The 27,578-nt window shown below is 43.5% G+C and overlaps 1 protein-coding gene across 3 annotated transcripts in view; it reads left to right on the top strand.

Annotated features, from left to right (window-relative positions):
* LOC139049718 (uncharacterized) overlaps window positions 1-27,578 on the top strand; it is a 61,459-nt gene that overhangs the window by 3,669 nt on the left and 30,212 nt on the right. For all 3 annotated transcript variants that reach the window (XM_070525471.1, XM_070525469.1, XM_070525470.1), the window contains exons 2-6: window positions 12,761-13,879; window positions 14,441-14,587; window positions 17,015-17,346; window positions 20,762-21,068; window positions 23,610-23,790. In XM_070525471.1, coding sequence (XP_070381572.1) covers window positions 12,767-13,879; window positions 14,441-14,587; window positions 17,015-17,346; window positions 20,762-21,068; window positions 23,610-23,790 — 2,080 coding nt within the window. In that variant the 5' untranslated portion in view covers window positions 12,761-12,766. The remainder of the gene's footprint in view (window positions 1-12,760; window positions 13,880-14,440; window positions 14,588-17,014; window positions 17,347-20,761; window positions 21,069-23,609; window positions 23,791-27,578) is intronic.

The raw sequence follows: 27,578 nt of genomic DNA on the forward strand, positions 1-27,578 counted from the left end.
GCAGCCAGTTCGCTCGTACGCTGCCTTGCAGAGGGACACGATGTCGCAGCTTGACATATTGCCAGTCGCTACGTTTGCAGCCCACAAGGCAACAAAGTCGAATCATAGTGCTCGCGAAAAGACTGAGACCAACTCTGACCGCGGAGCTCTCGTCAAAATGTAGTACATTGTAACACAAGCAGACGACACTTGCTGTGTGCCGGAAGTGCTTAAGTGTACTGAAAAATTGTTCTTGTGCATTCTCTTTATACTACTTTCTTTTTATAAAAACAAATTAACTAACATTCCAACTATTACGAAGATCATTTGTTTACCATAAAGTTAGAAAAATTATCGATCACGCGCCCTGGTCAGCCAATCGGATAGCTCGCCCCACTGACGTCATACGGGTTATTTCGGTCATATGGGTAGGGGCGGCTTAAAATTCCGCCGAGCAGTCCGCTGCGATCGGCAGCGATGTGCATTTTTAAAACCTTATAATAAATTACACGCTTTACGCAGAGCACTTAGACGTGTCAATTAACGATCAGAAGGACCTACTCTAACAACTCAGTACGTTTGTAGAAAATCGTCAAAAGCGTTTCAGGGTCCCTTTAAGGGTTACCATGCATTACTGTGTGAAATGCCTGCAGGATGTGCCTTGCGAGCTTGCATTTCTGAGAAAGCTGTCGCTGGGCAGTCCAAAACGAAGTTTAATCTACCACCTCTTTTGCATCATTCTATGCTTGTTGGGGCTGTCTAACCTAACCATCATTAAAAACAATAGATGAGATTTGCTTCTTATAACTTAATCAGTGTTGCCATATTGGCGATTTTGTCACAGATTTAGTAACATTTTGTCTGGTTATGGCAAAGTTTTCTATTTAGCAACCAGCGACTTTTTTTTAGTGACCTGAATGAACAGTTGGCAATATCTTAACGACTTATCAGTTAGAAAGGTTGCTTGAAAAATGGGTTTCCAGTATACACTCCGATATTTAGAAGCTACATGCAAGTGGCTGAAACTCGCCGTACGATGCATGGGCTCCATGACCATATGGTCATGAACCACCAGTTTCCTTCACATTGGTAGCCTTCACATTTTGATTGTGCTTCCCAGCATAGTGGTCATCATAGCCTTCACATTGTGCTCGCAAAATTGAAGTCTCTTTATTATTTGCAAAACCTATTTGAATGCGTTTAAACGCTGCGGATTCAGTGGTGTCACTAAATCTGTTTGATTGGCAGACGTGCATAAGCGTGTCAGAGCTAATTTACCAAAACCAAATCGAATACATTTTGCGTTCATATTTAGAATGCAGCAGGTGAATAAGACATTCTGACTACATAGAAAAAAAGGCGTAAGTATAGTATCGGAACGGCTAAGCTCGTTCATGCGTAACTGAACAAATTGCTTCTGTTTCTTGCAGCTTTCAGACCAATCAGTACTTCATGGCAGCTTTCACACAGATCAAGGGTGAAAATGTGGTATTGGACCTGTACTAAGCCCTGGTAATTGTCAGCTCCATGTTATGAACATGCGGCCATGCGCATTCCACAGAATCTAGTTCTGCTACCATGAACATTGAGAAGCACAATAAATTAGGGATCATGTGTAGACTGAGTGCATTTTCATGCTAGAAAAACTATGTTGCTTGTGTTCTCCTGAATTGTGCGGTGTTCGTAACCTTTCAGTTGAAAAATTTGAGCCGTCAGAATCCAGTATGTAAATATTAGGCGACTGAATATTGACTTTTTTGAATACAAATGGTAAGTACCACATGTCGAATTGAGATGCACATATTTACAGCAGAAATATTTATTTCGGTATAATTAGGAACACCCTTGTACTGAATATGAATAGGCAGTCAACTATCACAGATTATTAGGATTGTTTTAAACATAAGATCACTTCAACCGTCGTGAAAACAACTGCACAAATAGCTGCTTTGCTCCTTTAGAAAGCCTGGTGGCAAACAAACTTTCCAAGGATGGCAGGCTGCTGTATGATCAACTTTCCAATTAAAGCACAATACATATTTGTTGAAAAAATATCAGAAGTTATGGAAAAGGAAAAATAATTAGGTATTTGTGCCCCAGACACAATAAAGAGCTTGTTACAAGGGAAACATCACTGGTTGTAAATTAAAAGATAAAGCTGCTACATGACTACACTGCAAAAAGGCTAACTGGCAAACTAGAAGCAAAAATAGCCGATTGTCATGTATTATTCGCAAAAGAAGTGGAACCGAGGGGACTGGTTTGTTAAGGGCAATGTCTTTGTAAGAATGTTTGCACCTATATGGTAGTCCGAACCATATGAAACGAACATAATAAAGAGAAAGCGTAGGGGAAATTTGTAGTATTTAATTGAGGTGTAAAATTGATAAGGTAGAGGGAAATGGAGGACAAAACAACTTGGGAGGGGGGGTTGCTGACAATGAGAGCCAAACCCACAAACTCCACATTACATGCGTGTTGCACTACCGGTTGTGCTATGGTGACGGCACTTCCCATGTCCATACATTCTTGGGTATTTATGTATGTGTACAAGATCTAACCCAAGGAATTTTAATTAGTGCCACACTTCCACTGCAAAACCGAAAACTAAATTTGCTTTACTGATCTTGTTTCTGCATTGTTGCAAAACAAAGCGCTCTATACCCTGCTAGCAAGTTCACTGTTTTCCTTCACCTGCATGGTGATTAGAGTAACACGAAACATCTAGATAAATGATTTACTTCACATTAGCTCATATTAGTTTCCCAAAACATCTATTCTTAAGCTCCACTTCGCCGTTATGGCAAGAATTTTTGTGACTTTTTTTTTTGTCTCACTTCAATGATGAGCTTCACGAAATATTGGCTGCACTAGGCTGTAATGTATCATGTGCGATTGAGAACCAGATCTGTCAATGCCAAAAGTAACTTTCACTGACATATTTTTCAGCCTTTTTTGTTGCAATGGCAGTATGGTAATCGGCAAGGAAGGTAATCTTTTTACAGTAACTTTCCTTTCTCTGAAGGCCTCCCTTGAGCTTGTCGCTTCTGTGTCTGCTTTATTTAGAGATCAGTGAAAACATGATAGGCTTTAGGAATTTAACGATGAAAGTCCGTTTGGCATTTAAAGAACAGTGAAAATCCAACTAATGTATTAATATGACTCCCTCGCAGAGCCACTACACTACATTTGTGATATTGAACAGCATAATAATTGTAATGGTTCAGTATTCAAATTGTTTGCACGATTACTTGTAATGTTGGTCTTGAATATTTGTATTTTATTTCTAAGCATTCAAAACATGGGAAGCCCTGTGCAGATTTTGCTAAAAGACTGGTTTTCTAATATCACTGTGACATACACTTTGAACCTTTCCACATACTGCCTGGCATAACCTGGACGTAGCATTTATATTTGTCACTTGACAGTGCTCTTGATTTGATTATACTTTTCAAGTGTAGCCATACAAAGTTCCTACCTACCAACACTGCCGTATTCTCCATGAAGTGTACGAATTTGGGCTCGTTCTACGGTATTACAAGTCTTGCTTTAGGAAGATTCTGTTTGGGAAGTAGTATTGCATGTTGGTCTATGGCCATAACCTTGGTAGACTTCAGATGAACACCAGAGGCATGCTTGGTACGAGCGAGTTCATCCAGACATGTTATAGCAGGCAAAATTGACAACAATAAAATTGCCGAAAAATGTTTGTACAATCTAAAAAATAATGTTTTGCTTGTCAGTCTTTGCTGATCCATGTTTGCTGCTGCATGTGTGCTTGCTTCTAAAGTGAAATTATTGTCCGTAAAGTGTGTATGTATTGCACAGAAAGTGCATGCTCTTGGGGAAAGAAAAACATGAATGTGCTGCATTGCAAAGCAGTAGATAAATACTGTGAAGAAAAATATGAAGTTGCAGTGAGACAGCATGAGTGAACAAAGAGTAGGAGTACTATAAGCAGTAGTAGCAATTGGTTTCTTTTTTATTCTATTAAATGGGAAGGAGGGCGAGTAATTTTTTGCTGATTGCACTCTAACTCTAGCATTGTGACTTGCATCTGAATGGTGGCCAGCAAAGTGAGGTGTGTGGTTAAAGACAGGGAGTGAGGATAGGATGCAGGATATATATTAGACAGCAACAGGACACTATACACTTCTATACAGTTCATGACTAATGCTCCTGTCACATGTGAAAATTTAATGTAATTCGTAGGTAACGACATTCGATACATCAAATGACATCAAGGCCACAATTTCGTAGCCATGCCTTTTTTGATGCTGTTTTTTTTTTCACGCTTGTTGCAGTGTTCAAAGCAGCGCTTCACCTGTATTATCAATGAAATCAGCTGGCCTTGAAGGTTGGATCATAAGAGTAGGATAGAATTGAGTGGAAGGCATCGCTGCAAAATTATGGCCCAGATTCCAGCAATGCTGCATGGCAAAAGATAACATTCACATAAGGTTGCAGTGATGCTGTGTAAAAGAATAAAACACAAATCAAGTAACTGGTTTTCATGAATCTTTCTGAATTAATCTCTTCACTAAGATTGATTTTACCGATTTGTGGTAATAATTTTAAATGCTTGATCATGTTTACCTATGTGATCAAGCTGGTACTTATCCAGACGAATTCGAAGCAAGGGTCGATTCAGATACAAATCCAGAGTGATGGAAGTGCTCTGCCAAACTGCCCCACTAAAGAAATCCTGGTACATGCTGCGCCATGTAGTCCTTTATTCCAGATATTGCTCCAGGCCTGCGCTGACTTGCACCTGCTCCGAATTGGAACTATATTTTGCGCATGAGAAAGCACTATGCATCAAGCAATCGTCCTTCTCAACTCGTCCTTGCACGCTTTACATTGCAGCTACAGCAAAGACAGCATGCGGCTGCCATCTTATTGCACTTGGACATTATACGGAGCCTCATGGCAATGCCGGCTGCGGATATCACCAGGAGTGTCCATATTTTTATTTATTTATTTTATTTGTAAAATACCTTACAAGGCCCCTACATAGGGATTAAGTAAGGGGGGGCATACAGTCAAGTACATACAATCTATTAACAACAATAACAGATGAAAACAGCAGCCAAGTGCACAGCCTAAAAGTCAGATAAACATATTAGCTATATAAAGCTGCATATGATTACAATATAAAGGAACAATATAAGTTTGTAACAAACATATAAAAGTGCAAGAAAAAGGTAGAAAAAAAAATAACACAGAACAGTGAGTGTGATATTAATGGTTAACATGGGTTAAGAGACTTCAGTGAGTGCTTGAATTTTTCACGGTCAATTTCCGAAACTATGTTGTCGGGGAGGTTGTTCCAGAGCCGAATGGTACGTGGAATTGCAGACGAGTTATATGCTTCTGTTTTACCATAGATGCGCGTGAGGCTATGATGATGGTATAATCTGTGCGATGTGTGCGATGACGTTTCTAGGTGTAAAATTGCTATTGCAATTATAATTCTGCAATTATGGTGACACATGATTGTAAGGGCAGAGCTGCTCGATGCGCCTTTCTCTCCATAGTCGCGCATGCACAAGTCGCACAACACAGACGCTATTCAATCTAAACCTGTGAGCACAATAAGGTAGAATCAGTATTTGTTCCATCTGGATTTATGCTGCTTAGTCATGCTTCTGATCAACTGCCAACTTGCTCAACTAGTAATTCCATTTTTACGGACATGTAGTGTCGATATAGTGCAGCAACCCAATTGTTCATTAACATTGCGTGAAGCACCAAACAGATAGTGTGCCATTGCCTTGCTTGGAACAGCCTTGCTTGCCACCATTGCCTTGCTTGGAACAACCATGTGCCGTCACTTGCGTGAGCTTATCCGTAAGCATTATTATTAATGTGCGAGGTTACAGCGCTCGCGCCATATTAATAAATAATGGGTGGCTGCGCATATGCAACTTGTTCAGTGGATGAAACGCTTAATTGATAAAATGTTTAGCAGATGAAATGAATAACAAAGCAAAGGACAGCTTTGAGGCAAAGCAGAAAAAATGGAAAAGCAAGTTGAAGAATTACTCGCATCTTAGTATAATACATATTGAATGCAATATTTCGGAAAGTGCTAACTTATACAGAGCTTCCTCTTTGCACCAGAGCAATATGTTGGTGCTTTAAAGCATTCTTTTCTTGCTCCAAGAGCATATATTTCTGCTACTAACTGATTTTTCCTGCTCCAGAAGGTGCTCCATAAGACGAAGTGCTGCTTCCATGACTGAATCCGTTACGTAGTAAACAGCAATATGGCTGCCTTACTGGAACCAGCGTGAACATGCAGAGATGCTCTCTCTCATTTGACATAGGTCGGCAAAAAAAGTGGATATTTGCTCATATCCTCAAAGGTCGGCACTAGCTTGCTCGCATACATTCATGCGCGCTTGCCAGTTGGTGCTAATGTTCATACGTGCGTCCACTCCAACTCGTCACCGACTTTCATTCGTACTCACTCCCTTTCATACTGACATCTATTCAAACTCACCGTTGCACACTCTTATTTGTACTGGCTTTCATTCACAGCTTTCACACCCACCATCTCATGCTTGTGAAATTGGTGTATAATAAGTTATGAGCCAGTGAAATGGTTGCTGATTAATTAAACCTCATGGTAGATGTTGTTTGTATTAAAGCATAATGCTCCTGCTTAGCAATTATGCAAATTTAATTTGTATCTTGTGCTTTTGTTGCTCTTTCATTTGGTCCATTTGTACCTTTTGGTGGAGAATGTGCCTGAAACACATTGAATGAGTTGAATGTACTCATTCGATCATCTCTAATATCACTTTAGTTGAATGATGCTAGGTATTCCTGTTTGATTCAGAGTTAATGACATTGAATGTGAATGACATTAAATATTCTTGTGTGACATTGGTATAAGTAAATTGTTGCACCTTAGTTTGTGTGTCACACTCATTGGCTATGTGTATACAGTACTACCAGGGTGTCTACCAACCGGGAAAACCGGGAAAACCGGGAATTCTCAGGGATTTTGAGTAGTCTGGAAAAACTCAGGGAAAACTCAGGGAATTTGTGCTTCTATCAGGGAAAATTAGCTGTAATTTTTTTAGAGGGTCAAAAGTCTCGGTAAAGCTGGCTCGAGAAACAGACAGGACTCGTAACGAATCGTCGTCGGCTGGAGGAGTTGCCAGTGTACAGTCAACGACCGACTTTCCGGATTCCCGATAACTCGGACGGCTTCGCGGCACCACCACGTACCGCAAAGAGTCAATGTATCATAACGTCTGAAAATTCAGACGCAAGAACTACTCGCCGTCCGATTTTCTAAACGTTTTGCGTGATCGCAGGTCCGAGACGGCATTAATGAAAACCACCACCGCTGCTATTTTGATTACCTCGCCGCCTTGAACCGGTGCTCTCGCACGCAGATGCGCTGGCAGCCGTGGCCACCACTGCGGCAACGGTAGGCCTAGCTGCTTCGACGTTCGCTGTTAAGCTTCTTGTCGTTCGGTGCCGTGTTTCTTCATTTCTCCGCTGACAGCAATAAGATTGTCTTCGAAGTTCGGAAAGCACGGCGCATTGCATAATGCTCTTTCCCGAAAGTCTGCTTCGCCTCATTACAGTCGTGTCACGCGGTGAAGCGTACAAGCGTAGGAAGGCGCAATTGTCGCGGGACACTGTATGTATTTCTTAATTTTACACGTGTGCACTCGCCCTCACCTGTCACAGTAGGAGCACCGATATACCTAATAAGTGCACTGACAGGCATTCAGAGCTTTTTCAGACGTACATGTGTCGATTTTAGCCTTTAAGGGCAGTAAAAGACATGAATTTATTTTTTCGGACTGCCTGATTTTTCGGAAGTTTTCGCGGCCCCTAGGGGGTCTGAAAAATTGGACGTTGACTGTAAATTGACCAAGAGTATTCTTCAAATGGTCCGTAGGGCGAACGCGCGGCGAAAGGAGGACGAGAACAGAAAGGATCGACGCACTGAGGAATGAACGACCACTTCTTTGAAGGAGCCTGCACTCAAAAAACAAATTGTTGGCTGATGCTGAGATGCAGGTGTCCCTCATCCAAACCAATATAAACTCTTTAAAGCAGTGAAACACAACACTGAGGCGTCTTGTGCGAGCTGAGAGTATGTCAGGACAGTTGCATGACACTGAGCATGCTATCAGTTCATAGAAATAGCTCATACTCGAAAATGTTTGCTTCTGTATGCATCTCCTTTTTATTTCTGCTAGAGAATGTCCAACTCGATTTGAAAATTTTTTCGAAGACATTTTATTTGCTGTGCATTTTAATAACCCCTCCCTTATATTTTTTTGAATAACATAAACACTACTCCTTAGTATTCAAATTGGATTAAGTCGTTTTTTTTTTTTCAAATTTTTTTCATATGCTTACTAGAGAGTGACAGCATAGGGCGATATGGTTTCAGCACGTCTTGACATAAAACATAGTTCTGCATCACTCAGGGAATTTTGCAAAAACACTCAGGGAAAACCTGGAAAACTCAGGGAATTTGGAAATGTCAACTTGGTAGACACCCTGAGTACGGTCCTTGTCATCACTATGCTGTTCCTGTTCCTCTTAAACAGGCTGAAAAGGTTGGGTTTTATTTAAAGAAATGAACTCTGCACTGTGGTGTTGGCATTTGTTTGCTCTAGAAGGATTGACATTTGGGCGAGTTGTTACTGGTCGAACATCTTGAAGGGGCAGAGCAAGATGGTGAAGACAGAAGGCAGGAACACGCAGGACAGCGCCGAACTCGCAACTAACTTTATTCGAAAGCACACGCAAACTTATGTACTACAACCCATAGCCATGTGCTCTCCCATCGATGACGTCATTATCGGTACGCAGGCACAAACGCAAAATCCTGTAATCTAATGCTTCACTATGAGGTGGTTTAAAAATGCAAATTCACTGTCAAACAAATTTAATGATGGCATGCTTACACAACGCAATCCCTTTTTCCTGATACAGTGGGCCTCAATAATCTCCCTCGTAGTCTGATTTCTATGCGTGGACAGTATTGTGCTACCGTAAGCTTTTCCAGTGTTTATAGTTGATAGTGGCACTTTGCAAAAGAGCCGCTGCAATCGGAATTGTACACAGTGCACAGTTAAGAATGGTATTAGTGAATGAGTTCGAATGTGGTACACTGCGATAGCCACCACTTAGATGGGCTCCGCCATGCTTGTTGGCGCAAAACTTTTGTGTCAAGTTTGGGTCGCTGCGCTATTTTGATTTAATAGCATTGCCGACATAAACGCAAAACCCCATTTGCGTCTTTTGCATGCGCAGTGGAGCTGACGCTATATATACATACATAAACGAGAAGAAAGGGCGTTAACCGAGGGGCCCAATTTTGTTGTTCATTTCATAAGAAGCCTACAGACAATGACACTAAGGAAAACATTGGGGAAATTATTTGTGCTTACTAATTGAAACAAAGAAATGATAAAAAAAATAATGGAAATGAAAGTGGATGAAAAAAACTTGCCGCAGGTTGGGAACGATACCACGTCTTCGCATTACGTGTGCGATACACTACCGATTGAGCTACCTTGGCGCTGTTTTTGCATCCACTTTCTTGGGTATTTGTTTTACTACTGGAAATAACCCTGAGTGTTGAACCAGCGCCGCCACTTGCAAACCTTGGCAGCAGAAGTGGAACACCTTTTCTGCCGCAGGCATCACAAGTATGTGACCTTATTGTATGAAGGCGACTTGCCAATAAATCCACATGTGCTACTTGAAGGCATCAATGTTGCCGGATTCGAGATCCTCGTTATGTAATAAATGAGAAGAAAAAAAAGGAGTTGAGAGGCCGTTTTTTTTATTCATCGTGTTCATAAGAAGCCAACAAACAATGACACCAAGGAAAACATGGGGGAAATTACTTGTACTTACTAATTGAATTAAAGAAATGATAAATTAATGGAAATAAAAGTGAACGAAAAAACAACTTGCCACAGGTGGGGAACGATCCCAAGTCCGCATTACGTCTGCAATGCTCTACCATTTCAGCTACCATGGTGCCGTTTTCCCACCCACTTTCTTGCGTATTTGTTTTACTACTAGAACTAACCCTGGGAGTGTTAGCCAGCACCACCACTCACAGACCTTGGCGGTGGATGTGGAACATCCTTTCGGCTGCAGGCTTGCCTTATGATATGGGTTATGATATATATATATATATATATATATATATATATATATATATATATATATATATATATATATATATATATATATATATATATATATATATATATATTGTAGCTACATAAGCTTTGTGGCCCCTATTCGACAACTCCCTGATGTGCATGGCATGACATGAGTATATTGTATAGTGTCATGTTCAGTGCAGGTGAGCATGCTCTATGGGCCTTGCAGTGAGTCTTTGCCCACATGGCATAACTGTTGCACCTTGTTGCATCCTGGGCTAATAAGAATGCACTTGTTGACAATCTGTCTGTGGTGCCTTCTCTGTGCCTTATCGACGAACCCGGTTGTAGCGCCCTTTGTGCGTCACGGTGTGGAGGAGCGTCGCATCCTTACCTGACCGTGATTGCAGGTTACACCTCGCGCAAACCCGTCTTCACAACTTATCAACTATATCAGCTAAAGCTTGTATTGTATATGGTAAGCGTACGTGTGTTGGACCTTGCACCAGAAATGCTTGCTACTGCGCCAACTCTTTTTGCCTGCGGCAGGACCTGCGCCGGGATTAAAAATGGCTGTTCCACCACTGAATTGGGAAGCTAGACCTATATAATACAACTGCTTAAGCCAATTCTGCTTTAATCTGACCTAATGCCTGGCTAATTCTTCTGGTGATAGTCAAGGTGCCACTTGAACTAACAGCAAAAGAATGTGATAGAATCCCTGTACAATGACTATATTGGTGGATTCTGGACCTAATCTATTGCTTGGCACCAGCAGTGTTACAGAACTTGAATGATGGTAGTTTGAATGTTGGAAAAAGTTGCCATTGTTCATTGAGTGGCCATTTTCTGCTTATTGGTTTGCTAATCTTTAGGCTTAGACGTCTCAGCATGGAAGTCACTGCATCATCCAAACTATGCCAAATTGTATTCCAGAAATTTTGTTCAGTTATTTATTAAATGAAAGCAAAGCTTTCCTGACCTACCCTCCCAGGTGTGGCATGGCTCCTGCTGGGTTATTGTGTTAACAGCTGCTGGGTTAACAGCTGTCTCGCAATATATATGAAATCCACATTGAAAAACATTTAGATTTCTGACTGGCCAAAGTGTCACGTAATCTTTTTATGCCTTTCGACGTGGATTTCTTCAAATGGCCATACAGTTGCCAGGAACTCATTTTTGAACTACAGACATGCACATGCACGTGCACACACATGTGTGCAAAGGCTTTATGTGTGCAGTATGCAAGTGCCAACAAATGGGCTTGTATGTCTCCTGTGTGCTGACAGTCAAAGTAGGCTAAATCTGCCCCTGTTCTGCATAATGAAAACAAAATTCCTTCATAAAACTTGGGGCGTATAATGTCGGCTCATAGGTATCTCTAAAGCATGGCAATCTCTTAATGGAAGAGGGCGGAATGTTCAGCAGATTCTTTGATTTACTTAAAATTGTTTTTGTGATTTAGCGATTCAGTATATGCCCATACTTGGCTAATCCTCCAGGATGAGCATGTGCCACAGCGAGGTCGAGTACAGACTTTAAATGTAGCTAGATGTCATCAGTCGTACTGTCACACACCTGTCGTTGCTGTTTTTCTCTCTACAAGCATCATACATTGCCTTTGCTCCCATGACACTGCTGCCTAGATGTCTGACAATGTGCACGCACCTAATTTAGCATCCACATTTTGCCATATATTGCGAGTGGTGGGGTGCATAAAAATAAAATTTTATGAGGTCAAAGTTGAGATCTTTGGATTTGATAAGCATAAGTATTGCTTGAGCTTATGCATTTCATTGTGTGAAAGTAAAAAATTGTACACATTGCTGTTGGTTGTATAGGATTTAGTACAGCTCGACGTAGATTCACCTCACTTACATTCCAACCTGTGCATTGGACCTGCATAACTTTTATTTATTATTCCATCAGTTCCATAGGCATTATTTGAACTGTTAATTTCAGGTGCACTCTGGCACTGACCAAAAACGATGCATACAGTTATGTGCAGACCTCAGACTGCACAGAACAAAAATTCAGGCAAGTGTGTTGAGCTGTTGAAGTCTAGTGTGGGTGCAGTGGGCAGTTCCTCCTTGGTGTGGCTGTGTAGCACCAAATAGAACAGAACATCATAGTAATGTAACCATTATAGTAACCAAATAGTAACCAGAACTGCTAACCATGCTATTGCCTTGTTATTAATCAGTATTCAAATTTGTATGGTCATTATGCGCTCTTTTAGTTTAGTCTTCTGTGAGCAAGGCAGATTGGCTGAAGTAGGCACACACCAGTAAATAACGATTTAAGCTTCATTAACATTGTTAGATTAATTGAACTTGAACTGAAAGGTGATATTAGAGGCTTCAAGTCATGGATAAAGGTTGTGTTGTAAATAGCCACCCCATACTGCAGCTCGCCAATTCTTCACAGTGCAGTCAAAGCTGCGGATCACATCGGCGAGCCAGAATACTGAACCAGAAGATACCAAACTAATTAAAGTTACGTCACATTGTCCTAAACAAAGTTGCTCATGCGAAACTGATCAAAGTCCAGCCTTGTGGTATGGTTCTTGCTAGAGTACAAGGATGTGTTGGTAACACCAGTGTTTCATTTGTATTGTGCAGGTTGCGATGTCTGATGGACCATGCCAACTGTCTGTGACCTGCCTTAGCAAGGGCCGTAATCCCACAACTACCTTGCTTCGTCGCCTATTTGACCTGCCTGCGACGGTCCGCAAAGCTGACATCTTGGGCTCAATTAACAATGATTTCTACTACGAGGATGCCACATCCATCTACCAGGTGGAGGTCACACCTTCAAGAAGCGTTGCTTCCACGCTTGAAGACATCGTAAGCCGCTGGAAAGACACCAAAGAGATCAAGCTCTTGTGTGGTGTTGTTCCTGGATGGTGGCTGTTGTGGCCCCAGCTAGTCGACTCAACCACGAATGAACATGACGACCTGAAATTTGCAAACTTCTCTCTCGGCTCCTTTGTGGGCATGGGAACGTATGTTGAACACTACTGTTCATCTCCGAGGGAGCCTCAGGAACCAGCAAAAGCAAAGACCAAACTAGCTGACCAGCATCCAGCATCTTCCAACAAGAAACAGCGGTATCGCATAACACAGTGCATGGCCCACTTTGCTCACTATCGCCAAAGGCTGTACATCTATTTTGTTGATGTCAAGGAGCCACTGGTCAAACAGGAGCAGAATGGCGAGACACATGCCCGCCACCGCTTCGTCATTGAGTACTCTTCCGTGAGGCACGTAGTTGTGTCCAAGAACCATGATGATGGAAGCAACGACTTGATGGTGTACTTGCACCTTGTCCACCCGCCCCTTCTCTACAGGGTTCACGAGACCCACCGCCCAGAAAACCAGGACTATGACGATGAATGCGACCCGCGCAAGCCAAAATATGTGGAGCAGCACAGCATTGATGAACGAACGAGGTGGGTCCGCGCGGTGGACTTTGGCAAGCACAAGACCAAGTGTGACAGTAGGACATTGGGCGTCTGTCGTGTCATGGCGCTCTCATTTTCATCAGGATGTCAGCGCATCCGAGAAGCGCTGTCCTGCCTGGCTACACTGAGCACAACAACGAGTCTATACTACAGTGCAGTAGAGCTGAAGGCGAGGCACAACAAGGGGATTGGCGAAGCAGACAAGGAGCTACATGTGGAGGACCTGTCGTTTGGTTGCGGATTTGCTCTGGCTGCCGTTTGGAGGTCATCAGCCCAGGTAGGAACAACCGTTATTGGTGATAATGGATAGTAAGGTTGTATAAAAACCATTCCATGGTGCTGGCCCGTCAGAATGGTAGAAACTGTTGTACTGCTTCTTTGTCAATTATAACAACTATAGCATTTTTAAGTTATTGGTGCATCTGACTTGCGCATGTCTAAATTGTCACCTGAGTGTGTCCTGAGAAGTTACAAGTGCAACTGATTTGGACTTGTCACACTGTGTTGAGTACACTCCTTTTCCTTTTTTTTATGTTGATTGCTTTTCTGGAACTCTGACACCTTTAAATTACGAACTGTAAATGTTGCGAAAAGTCGCAGTGTGCATCTGATTTGGACTTGTCGCGCTGCGTTGAGCTGCCTCTGCTTTTTGTGAAAAATTTGCTTGCCGTGCAAGCCCTGTGGTTGTGCAAGATGGTTTTGTGTTCCAACAAAAGCTTGCACTGGCGCGATGTAAATTATAAAGGCATTGATGCTGTGCTCTGGGAGGTTCGACAGGGGCCTTCGTGACTTAACAGGCTGCGCCTCTAGGATTATGCATGTTGCGATGACTGTGCAGGTGGCTGATGAGTTGCTGATTAGTGGGGCCAAGACGCAGGCTGCAGAAGCATTGAAACGGATGGACGCCGAGGATCCTGCAGCTCTCGAAGAGGCACTGTATGCACTGCAGCAGTCGCTTGACAACGGCCGCTTTGTCTCTTTCCAGGTTAGATGGCAATGTACATACATGTCAGCACCTTGTTTTAGTGAGCCTGCTTGGATTAGGCAAAACTGGGAGGTTCACTGTTAAAAGTTGTCTCAACTAATGTGTGACAAGTTGGATATGAAGTATTCTGTACCGATAAAATCAAAATGTATGTTTTTTTACAGCTGCCTGAAGGAGTCTTCTGGGTAGGGATAAGAAGATTCTCTTCTAATGCCATTTGTAGGGGTGCACCGCCCACGTAATCAATGGGATGAGCTGGCTGTGAATGGTGAACAAGAATTAAAGTTTATTTACCACATAAGTACACTGATGTACATAAGTGATGGGGATGGCAGGATAAAAGCTGTGTAATGCCAGCTTCATTACTGTCACCTCCCTTCGGAGTGGTATAAAGTCATCACAGAGTGGCATAAAACTGAGCAGAAGGAATTGCTACATTATAATGGCCCTGCATTTAACCTGTTTTGCTGTCATATATAAATAGTAGCAAATAGTTAACCTGTGGGCTAATCTTGGAAAGTCTAAAATCACCTGGTTCCTTCTTTATTTTTCGGCAGTTGTGATGGAAGCCTTGTTGCTAAATAACTGAGTACAAGCAAGTCTGTTATCGTCTTTTTGCCAAGCTGCCTGGCCAGCACTCTTTCTGCGTGTCTACTAATTCGTACAAGTGTTAAAGCTTGTGATGATTAACTTTATTAATGATGATAAGTGCACTGTGTGACAATTTGCCTGTGGAAATGCTCTCATAAAAAAAAAAGCAAGAGGCAGAAAAAAAGAATGCTAGGAATTGTGGTGTAAACATTATTTGGGCCCTTGTGCTGCTGGTGTTCTGTCACGATGTAGGCACTTTCTTCCAGAAAAAGCTAAACTTCAGATTTATCATGTCTTCATCTCCATGACAGTATAATGGCAAGACCTTGCTAATGTTGTGAATATACTTGTATCGGAAGATATTATGTTAATAGCGAGAAACGGCAGTTCTTTATTGAGAGCTCTTTGAAAAGTACCCAACTTTAGATTCTATATGCTTCTGGATTCAATACATATTCGATTTGGTCTCGAAAATTATTTTTTGTACACCTAAAAGTGCTCCTACTTTTGAGCCAATGGGCCAAATTGTGCCAAACGAGATTTCCTGCACCATCCTGATAAATCAAATGCGATTTTGAGGCAGAGTGCGCCAAAATTGGCTTCTACTGAATACGTCATATATCACCGACCAATAATCGGGCTCGACGGGGACAACGTAAAAGTTCGAATAATGAGGAATCCGAAATATTCAAGTGGAGGGGGGGTCTTTATTCCACGAATGGCTAAAAGAGTGTGCCATATTCTCGGATGACCACTTTGCGGAGATATGTTAATTCTCATGGGATTTTGCGCCACTAGCGCCAGATGCGTCGCAGTCTACGAGTGACGGCATTCTCGGCACTGTGCCAGGAATGCTATTGTTCATCAATGTGTCCAGGACTCGTAGAAACATCGCAAACATCTCCCAGTATGAGTCGTTAATTCAACTTAACTGTGCCACTACGGCCGAGCTGTTTTTCTCTAACTGCGTCGCAAGTCTACGTTCAGTGCTGTAAACCTAATTGCTTGAAATGTGTCGCAGACTGTCGAACAGAATTTCTCGCTTTGCCGTAGTCCAATAGCGCAGTGGTGCTGTGTCGAAGTGCAGAAGGAACGCAAGAATTCGGCAGGAGCCCAGCAAACCAGGCTAAATCCAAAAATAAAAAAACAGGCAGACGGGTCACCGAACAGGCCAATGCTCAGATGTGCAGCCTGTCCTGCTCGCTCCGGCAGCGTGTCTGACGAATGACGCATGCATCTGGCGCGTCATTCACCTGTCACTAGGCAACTGCAGAAAAGTAAGCCACAAAGTATTTCGTCTTGCTGGGAAACAATAAAAAAATATGAAACAATGTGTGTTAACTTCATATCACGTTCTCTTCTTTTTTTCAATGCTCGCGGCATCGAATGGTCGGTGTTAATACTAGCATGACATATTTCCTGTTGCCAGTCTTCCCCGAGTGTCCTCTCTTGTTGAAATCCTTTCTCTATGCCAGTAGTTTGAACTCTATACACAGCTAGGTTCAACTGTTTGGCACATGCACGTGGTATACCCGTTAGTCTTGCATCTTCTACTACTTTCTTCAAACATGCGTCACCTGTGTTTTCTTGTGACAGTTGCACTGAGTAGCCTAGATTATCTTGTATACTTGAAATCAGCATGGCAGACAAGAGCAACATGAAAAGGACACATGACGAGCGGTGTTCAATTAAACCCCACTCGTCATGTGTCCTTGTCTTCATGTTGCCATCGCCTTCTGCGCTGATTTGAAGTTTGCATCCATTCCAACTAAACCAACCTCCTACTACCTTGCTGAAATTATCCTTAACTGCCTATGCCTTGGTTGCTGTTTGCAGGCGGGCCTGGAGGCACTGTATGAGCGGTACAGTTTGATGCACCAGCGGTCTGGCAATCTGACGGGTGGTGTACTGGGGCAGGAACTCCCAGAGCATGTATGCCTGGTGCGGCGAGCAGTTCTGACGCCCACGCGTCTTCTGCCGTTGCCTCCGCAACCAATCAGCACCAGCAGAATCCTCCAGCACTTTGAGCCTGAGCACGCGCTTCGCTTGCTTATACGTGATGAGGATGGCACCAAGATGTCGTTCTCACTGGGCATCCAGCGGGCACATTTTCTGTTCACCTACACACGACCAAGCCTGCTCGACGGCTTCACTATCGCCGGCCGCAAGTGAGTCTCACTGGGCATGCTCAAGTTGTGCTTGAGCTTGCAATCCTTTGCTGCATTGATTTTAGGTAGATCCTTGAGCATTCAGAATGTCAACAAAATATGTTCAACTTGCAATAGCGCGCCTGTCCAGTCGGCTTTGCCCGTTTCATCAGATCTGTACTACTTTTTTCAGTATAGCTCTGCTGCTGGTTCTTTAAAGAGATTGCATTAAAACAAATGTAGAAGCTGACAAAGCACGACAGTGAAGAAACTACAAAATAAGTGAAGACAGCATGACTTTAGCTTGGAACTGTTTATTTCCTTGAATTGGCCCTTTAGGCATTCATAAATTCAAGAACTTGCAGAGTGATTTAATTCCTTCGGTCATCAAAGATTCAGCATTAAAGGTTTTATTCTGGTTGGCTGTTAAATCTGTGGGTAAGGCCTATGGTTTCTTGAATAGGAATTTTATCTCATGCCGTCAATGAAAGCAGTGTCATGACTGATAACTCGATTGGAGATACAAGAGACTCGCATGACTTGCCACGCATGCAAATGCATGCTGAGCCTAGTCAAGTAGACATGCCTTTCAGTATTGATGACGCTTGTTTAGAGTGCTGCAAAGGGGGGGGGGGTTAGGAAGGCATCGAAACTGTAGCTTTAAAGGGACACTAAAGGTTACCAGAAAGTCAAGTTAAAGTGGTAGAGCAATGTTCTAGGACGTCTAAGGCGTCAATCTAATCGCGAACAGAGCTTTAGTAACCGAGAAATTGAGGTAAATGCATGACATCATTTGAGACCCCCCAGCGACATTCCGGTACTAGCCCGATGACGAAAGCACTCCTCATAATTTGTGTTACTAATACTCAACTAATCGTATTAAAAATATCATTTCATTCGATTATAAGACGGAAGAAAATGCTACTTGTCTGCGTCTATTCGATTCTAAGAAAAAATAACATTTTGACGTTACCCTTCAGTAGTATGAGTGGTCAAAAAGTTTCGTTTTCGCTCGACTCTGCGCCGCACACGCTTTGGAGTTTCAGTAGTTTCGTTATCGCGTCGTGCTGTGCGGGTTCTGCTGGCTCGCGAAACTTTCATTTCGAACAAGCGGTGGGAATGCCACGTCCTTGTGATGTCGCGGGAAGCCCTCGTTGCTTTCCCGCTCCGGAGAGCCAGTGTCGAGGCCGCCGTTGTAGTACGCAACAACGCCGGCAGTGCGAGCCCTCAGCAGCAGGTCGCGCTCGTCAGTGCTCAAATCGCTGAAGTTGAGCCCAGCATAGCGAGCCAGTCTGTCATTGTTAGGGTCCATTGCGACGAGCGTCGAAGTTTGCGTCATAGAATAAAGTACCGCGCGTTTTTCCTTCCGCTATCCACCATACTCCCGCTTTCGCTCTGCTGTCGGCTCTGTCTTGGCTCTGTTTCTGGCCGCGCGTTTGCGTTTTGCGCAGAAAAGCCGTAGCGCTGTCTGTGGACGCCGTTCTACTCACCGATGGCGCAACGTCACTATGAGACCATGATATCAGTACTCCTCGATCGGAGGGCGGGCGATTTGAACTGCGCTAGAGGTACGCGGACGCTTCAGAACGCATTTTCTCTTAAAATAAATCTCTCCTTGGCACAAAACAAGCGTTTCGAGGTTTCTGGGATGGTATTTCAACAGTCCACGTTCACTTAATAGTAACCTTTAGTGTCCCTTTGAAACTGGTCTACTTGAGGTGGAGCAGTGGGCTCGAATACACCATAGGATGTACTCTGGAAATAGTTTCACTGACAAAAAGTAAGTAGAGGATACAGTAAATAGAAGTGCTGATTATTTATGGAAGTGATTAGGCATGGCAAGTTGAAGTTGGCGTGCGTCTCGGTTTCTGGCATAAATTTTGGCCATGGCTTCATATGGCTGTAAGTGCGGCTGAGTGCATAGGCAGCCACGCACCCTGCTTTAGAGGCATTCTGCCGTGTGTGCAAAGCGGGCATGCCAAGACAGCATGGCATCATGTTGGGTATTTGACGTAGTAGTTCTGCGGAAACCCGCAAGGTGGAGAGAAGTAATGAATAAAGAGAAAATCAAATATCGACCCATTCGTAGCAATTACTACAAAGGAAACCTGTAAGGGTTCCTCAAAAGAAAAGCCTCATAGTTGAAGAAAAACTTGTCCTGGTCCGGGACTCGAACCCGGGACCACTGGGTTAGAGTCCCTTGTAGCAATTGCTATGAACGGGTGGATTCTTATTTTCTCTTTATGATGGGTATTTATTAGAATCTAGGCAAATAGATTTTTTTTTTTCGGATAATCATGTACCAATTTCTAGGGTCAGCTCAGATTCGAGGATATTAAGAACACACCACTTTTTAATTTAAATTGATAAATATGGTACGTAGCTAGCACCATCTAAACACGTCAGTATCACAGCCACTACTAGCCACACCAGTGGCCAACTGAAGTATGTGAGCGACATTGCCATTTGGACCTGTGTGCCTGTGTCGTATCGGTGTGCAGCGCGGTGTTATTGTACTGATATCAAACAGGCGATGCCACTATAGGGCTGCTTTCAAACGGAAGTTGTGCTAGCCGCATAGGCATTGTCAAATACTCAAGCTGGGCGGGACTTCGGCATCTATGAGAAATGTGTCAGTGATTGGAGGGGCCAACGGGAGATGCTTTTTATGTGCACCGCAATGAGGATAGTGTTTATCAGGCATGTTCACACTCAATAAATGCAGTTTGCATTTTGTGAACGCTCATGTCCTTTTTTTTTTTTTTTGTTCGACCTGCATTCGAGGGAAGTTTTTTTTTTCCTGACTTCGGACTTTGGGGGGCTGGCTTATAATCAGGGCCGGCCTAGATTAGAGTATATACATTAAGCTGTCTTCCCGGGCATTTAATATTGGAGGTCATGTAATCTCGAGTTTCGTTGAACTGTTGGAGCAAGAGGCAGATGAAGCATTTGCTCTTCGCTGCCAGTGCTTTTCATGATAGCGTCATCCCAGTGTGGGCAACGCTATTAGCCGTTTGGGTGGGTTGTGCGAAAAAACGTGCCTGGCTTCGCTTAATTCGTACTACCGATGTGAAGACATCTTCGATGGGGCATAAAATTGTCATTCGTCGCCAACTCCCAATGTCACCAAAAGAAATTCTATTCACATTCATATTTGTTTTTTTCTATTGCCCAATAACACAGAAAATACTGCGGCCCCTTTCCGTGTAAAAAAAATCGATCAGTGGCTACTTGTTTGCACAAAAGGTCGCATTTCAATACAACAAAATTGGGATATAATGAAGCAATTTGCCGATTTTACCGACTTTGTTATATCGAGGTTTAACTGTACATAACTTCATGCATCGGCATGGCTAACTTTCTAATAAAAAGAAGTGTTGTGTGTACTCATTCGTGAAAAAACCATGTCTGTCACTTCAAAAGAAATTAATTGCAGGTACATGTTCTTGGCATCATCCACAAGTCAGCTGCGCAGCCATGGTGCATGGTTCTATTCGGTTGATTCGAAAGGCCGTTCAGCAGACGACGTGAGGAGCGCGCTGGGCGACCTGTCCCACCTACGTCTGCCTTCCAAGTACATGGCGCGGTTGGGGCTAGCTTTCTCCCAGTCGCTGGGCAGGATCCACGTCCTCCATGAGTGCACCAAAGTTGTGCCGGATATCGAACTTAAAGGGCCGCGCAAGAATCTGCACTACATCTTCTCGGATGGTGTCGGACGCATTTCTACGGCTCTTCTCACCAGGGTGAGTCTGCCAGTGGGCATGCGTGTGTGAACTAAAAGGACACTAAAGAGAAATAATTTGAGCTGTATTGGTAAATTGCCTTTCTACAATACTGAGAGAATAGGCTTGGCAAATCGGAAAAGGGCGGAAAAATAGGCAGGTAGCAACACCACCTTGACATTTGTCACCTTGACATTGTCTCTAGTCGTGAGATTCTCGGTGACACACCTGTGATCGATCACTCTGGCAAGTGCTCAGTTTTCTACATGAAGAAGCATGTCACTGCTACAGCCCGGTCTCTTGAGTGAACAGATGAACCTGAATATAGCAAACACAGATATAACAAATTATTGGATATGATAAAGTAAATCTAAAAAGTTAGTTCGGCAAGCTTAATTTCAGTATCTTATTGCTGTAGCAAAACTGAAAATGTGAGATCTGACAGAATATTGGTTATTGCAAAGCAAACATTTGTTCACTTGGTAGCTCAAAGTACGTATTCTTGCAGAAAAATAAAAAGTCAAGTACAATAGCCTTCCATTAATTTGACTCTGATTATTTCAATTTTGCAGTTAATTCTATCTCGAATGAAAGTCCCGGCCGACATCCGTGAATTTCTATGGGCCCAAGCTTCCGTGAATTTGATCCTGAAATTGGCTTTCGCCGGGTAATTAGAACTTATGATTAATCAGCACGCACGTGCCTGACCACTCTGGTGACCCCAGTAGCAGCGACACCTTTAGTGGCAGCATTTGTCTCGGTGTAGCCTAGAGGACAGTGAATATGTTGAACACATCATCTCCCATCAAAAAACGCCATTTTCGGCCTGTGCTAGGAGGATTTTCAAGCATTAACCATAACTCGCACTGTCTGATTATGGTATTTACCCGATTCTAATGAGTGCCTTTTCCCCCCCAGAAATTTGACAAGAAATTGCCTGCGAGAAACCAAAGCCCCTTTTGCGGCGTTAGTATGCTTTGCCGCGCCCAGATTATTGTGGCAAAGCTGACTTTAAAAAATAACCTGTGGCGAAGTTGACTTTAGGAAATAGGCCGCCAATGTGTAACACATATTAGACTCTTTCCAATTTTAGATTGGGTGTGCATTGTAGTTACACTTTTGTTTAGGAGTTGTAATGTCATATCTAGATTTTTCTTGCTAAGAGATTGGGTGCGCATTAGATTGCTACTTTGTTTAGGAGCTTTAATGTCATGTTTAGTTTTCTACTTCGAACGCATAGAAAGTGGGTGTGCATTTGATTCAGGGATGTGCTGAAATAGGGCAAATTGTTTGAATGGAATCAGCGGAGTGCATTGGCATTTCAATGTAATAGTGTTAAGGGCCCCGTGCTGCAGAAAAATCCGGTGTCGGTCTTGGTGAAGTTCGTAAGTGAAAATTTTCGTATATATTTAGGTATATGTATATGCCACGCCTTGCTATATGACTTGCAATATATGTGGGTTATATTTCCACACAGTTCTGTCACTAAAGCTATTCTTTGACAAAGTTATTCTTCGTAATTTTAAGAATGACAGCCCACAAACAAATGTCATGCAACAAAACACCGACAGTGCATGCTATTTATGTTGAATTTTTCTCAGACTTAAATATAAAAGTTCTAAACGATAACTCAAACCTGACCCATGCAAGAGGCCACATTTCTACCAGAAAGCTTGCCTTCGTGCAAAATGGTCGCCGCCAGTATTTCCCAGTAAACATTACTGTTACATAAGCTGCAGTTGCTGGGAAGTGAGAGAAGCAGTCAGGGATCTTTGAATGCTATCGCATTCCACTCTTAAAGGTTAAGCTTAAGTGTCCTGCTAGTTTTTCTGCATCATGTTCAATTCAATCAATTTTGTTGGTTCCATCAGGGTCGAGTGAATAAATGTTTGGCCAGAACCTGAAACGACACATTCTAGATGTGCATTTGCCTACTGGACAGTGGCTTTGGCTTGGCTGGCCTGCAGCAGAAGCCAGTGTGCCAATCCTGTGTGACCAGTATGTTAATAATAGGAAACATGTTTGTAAATTAGCATTGTTCATGGAATACGTGCTGGCATGGCGAGCTGCTGACCCCATCACAATTTTTTGTTTCTGGGGATAGCAGCATGTGCAATTTAACAGGATGTCTATGATCAGAAAAGACCTGGAATGTTGAGGGACGTTCTGGAAAAATTAGGGAAAACAGGAATTACTGGGAAAAATCGCCAACCCACGTCATGGTTGCTTCGACTCAAGGAAGTGGGCATTCAAGTTCAAGTGGTTGTGACAAAGCTAGTGGTATGCCAGAAGAAAGCTCTTTTCACATGAACGTGTGCAATCTGCAAATAATGGTCTTTAGCTTGCTGGTTATGTGAGACTGGTAGGATGGTTTAAATATCGGGGAAAATCTGGAAAAATCTTGGAATTGGAAAGTGCCAACGTAGAACACATCCAGATTTGTAACGAATGTCAGCTTTATCATATTTGCGTGTTGGGTGCAAATGAATTGTGAAGAACTTTGACTATTTGATAAATGTTGCTTACTGTGTTGCATACATGCTGATGGAAAGTTAAATGCAGGTCCACAAAGCTCTTCCACAAGAGGGCAAACCAAGTGCCATCCAGATTCGGTACGGTGGTTGCAAAGGAATGCTGGTCGAAGACCCAACGCTGGAAGGCGAGTGTATCATCTTCAGAAAGAGCATGTACAAGCACCCATCTGACAGCGAGGACCTCTTTATTCTCAAGACCAGCAGGCCCCGTAAGACTATTTTCTGCTAATCAGACATCACTGTATGGATAGAAGTATGGGAGGACCGTATTTACTCGAATCTATGCCGGCCCCGATTCTAAGCCGACCCCCGAATGTCCGAAGCCAGAAGAAATAAACAAAGCTTACCTTGAATGTAGGCCAAACAAAAAAGCGAGGACAGCGTTCACAGAATGAGAACAGTATTTATTTACTATGAGCGTGCCGCGCTCACTCTGCCTTATCGCCGCTATCCAGACCACACGCACGCTTCAGGACGCGCAAGCTCTCGTCGGCGTGCTCATGCATGCGCAGAATGTGTGGCACGGTTCGCACGCATCGAAGCGCGGCGCGATCTCGGTGAACAGCTCCTCACTGTTATTGCGCGCTTATTTTCCTTATTGCTGTCATCTCCTCATTGCCGCACACGCAAAAAAGGGTCCCCCGTTACCTCTCCAATGATGGACGTTTTTCTCATCGATGCCAAAGCCCCAGCTGGCTTGAACGTTTCACGATGGCTCTGTGGCTAGCACAACTTTTCGTTTGAAAGCGGCACTATAGTGGCATCGCATGTTTGGTGCCATTACGGGAACGCCACGCTATGAGCCACACAGCACGCTGATACGATACAGGTCAAAATAGTGATGTCGCTCGTTTGCTTCAGTTTGCTACTGGCGCGGCTAATAATGGCTGCGATACTGACTTTTCTAGATGGGGCTAGCTATGCACCATATTTATCATTTTTAATTACAAACAGGCACGTTTTTTAAAATCCTCGAATCTAAGCCGACCCTAGAGTTTGGTATATGATTATTTGAAAAAAAAAAAAAAAAACTTTCCGCCTAGATTCGAATAAATATGGTACAGGAACACCTCATTAAACTGTACCCGCTTAAACAGTAGTTTCGTTTTAAACATAGTGAAGTCAAATCCCCGACTCAGCAGCCATTGAATATAATGTGTTTTGTATCCGCATAAACTGTACGAGCTTATTGTGTATGTATCGGTTAACACGTAAGGGTATCTACCACCGGGAAAACCGGGAATCCTTAGGAATATTGAGTAGTCTGAAAAAACTCAGGGAAAACTCGGGGAATTTGTGCCTCTATGAGGGGAAATTAGCTGTAATTTTATTGAAAGGGTCGAAAGTCGCGGTAATGCTGGCTCAAGTAACAGACAGGAATCGTAATGAATCGTCGTTGACACCGTGTTGTCGGCTGGAAGAGTTGCCAGCGTACAGTCAACGACCGACTTTCCGGATTCCTGATAATTTGGACGGCTTCGCGGTACCACCACTTACCCCATAGAGTCAATGTATGAAAACGTCTGAAGTTTCGGATGCAAGAACTCTTCGCCGCCCATTTTCCGAACGGTTTGCTGTGACTGCAGGTCCGAAATGGCAATAATCAAAGGCACTACCACTGCCATTTTGATTACCTTGCTGCCTCATCTGGCACTTTCGCACGCAGATCCGCTGGCAGCCAAAGCCACTACTGTGGCAACGCTAGGCCTAGCTGCTTTCATGTTCACTACGAAGCTTCTTGCCATTGGGTGTTGTGTTCTTTATTGAAAGAATTTGCTGCTGTCAGCAATGGCATGGACTCCACCTTTGTGGTCCTCGCGATTGGTTTAGAAGTTTGGAAAGCATGATACGTTGCATAATGCCGGTTCCCGAAAGTCAGTTTCGTCTCTGTACGGAAATGTTACTTGGTGAAGCATACGCAAACGTATTGCAGTGAAGCATAACAAGCGTGGGAAGGGGCTGTTGCCAAGGGACACATTATGTATTCCTTAATTATACACGCGTGCACTCGGTATTTCCTGTCACAGTACGAGCACCGATATGCCTAATACATGTACCGCTAGGCCTTCAGAGTGTTTTCGAATGTGCCTATGGCGGTTTGACCCCTTAAGGGCAGTAAATGACATGCATTTATGTTTTCCAACTGGCGGATTTTTAGGACGTTCTCGCGCCCCCTTGGGAGTTCGAAAAATCGGACGTGGACTGTGCAACTGAGCAAAAAGATGCTTGAAATGGTCGGTGGGGCGAGCGAGGGGTGGGAGAACAAGAACAGAAAGGACCTACGCATTGAGGAATGAACAAGAAAGGAAGCATGCTGCCGCCGTTTTGAAGGAGCTTGAGCTCAAAAAATAGTGTTGGCTGATGCCGAGATACATGTGCCCCTCATCCAAACCAAAATAAACTCTTTAAAGCAGTGAAACACAACACTGAGGTGTCGTGCGCGGGCTGAGAGTATGTCAGGACAGTTGAGGTTGACTTACGAGCTGTTGAGAGAGAATATTAATTGTGACAAAGTTTGGGCCTCATACCACTGAGCTTGCTATCAGTTGATAGAAATAGCTCATTAAAAAATATTTGCTTCGGTATGCATCTCCTTTTTATTTGTATTCGAGAATGTCCGACTCGATCTGCAGCTTTTTACGAAGGCATTTTATTTGTTGTGCGTTTGACTAACCCTTCTATTCTCTTTTTGAATAACATAAACACTGCTCCTTCGTATTCAAATTGGATTAAGTCATTAAAAATTTTTTTTTTTCATATGCTTATTAGAGTGACAGCATCGGGCGATATCGTTTCAGCCAGTCTTGACATGAAACATAGTTCTGCATCACTTGGGGAATTTCGCAAAGGCACTCAGGGACAACTTGGGAAAACTCCGGGAATTTGGAAATGTCAACTTGGTAGACATTCTGCATGTAGTGTTTCCTCTTTTCGTCGCGCAAACATGGCGGTGCATCATCTCCATGGGGCGGCCCGGCAGAACAACAAGCCTCAGAGATCAGAATGGCCTCCAAGTGCCCTGTGCGTTTGCGCATGAAGCCACATCAACGTCAACATCGTTTCGGCGTCGTGCCAGAGAGCATTGTGGTGTCGTGTAAACAAGGACTCGCATCATGCCAAAGCTCAGATAAAAAAGACTTCGGGTGCTCAGCATAAAAGAAAAGTTAGACATAGTTCGTGCTATCAAACGTGACACAAAGAAGGCGGCGCTGTCACATGACGGAGGTCTACTGTTGACTACGGTGTGTGGCATTTGGAATGCCAAGAAGTTGCTCGGCAGCGCTGCTGCGACCACAAAGACATGTCAGCTACGAAGTTAGACCTTTCGCCATCGTTGCCTGTGTTGTTGCTGAAGTGTCGACTAGTGACAGTGATGAGGACGACATGGAAAGCTACCCGCCGTGGTTGCTCAGTGGCTATGGTGTTGGGCTGCTGAGCACGAGGTCGCGGGATCGAATCCCGGCCACGGCGGCCGCATTTCGATGGGGGCGAAATGCGAAAACACCCGTGTGCTTAGATTTAGGTGCACGTTAAAGAACCCCAGGTGGTCTAAATTTCCGGAGTCCTCCACTACGGCGTGCCTCATAATCAGAAAGTGGTTTTGGCACGTAAAACCCCAAATATTATTATTACATGGAAAGCAACAGCACAGGCGATTCAAGCCCGACATTGGCACAAGCTGCGCGTTACGTCAGCCTCATGAATGCAATCGTTGCGACGAGAACAGGGGCGCGATAACAGATAACGTATTTCTATTCCAAATGAAAAGTATTCTAAACTCCGGCATCCGGCAGTGAAAAAGGCGCCCCCAGGACTTCTGCAGCACTACTGCGCACGTGCATGGAGAATATGTAACGCCAACGAGGAATCTGCCGTGAGAGTGTTTGCCGAGAAGAGAGGGCTGGCTGAAAAGCTAGCAGCACGCAGCTTCAGTAAGTTTGAGGCCGCTGTCATTGTTGTGCTAGGCCGCCGCGGCATCAAACGAAAATCACACTTT

The sequence above is a fragment of the Dermacentor albipictus genome, chromosome 9 (assembly GCF_038994185.2).
Source record: "Dermacentor albipictus isolate Rhodes 1998 colony chromosome 9, USDA_Dalb.pri_finalv2, whole genome shotgun sequence".
Classification (NCBI taxonomy): domain Eukaryota; kingdom Metazoa; phylum Arthropoda; class Arachnida; order Ixodida; family Ixodidae; genus Dermacentor; species Dermacentor albipictus.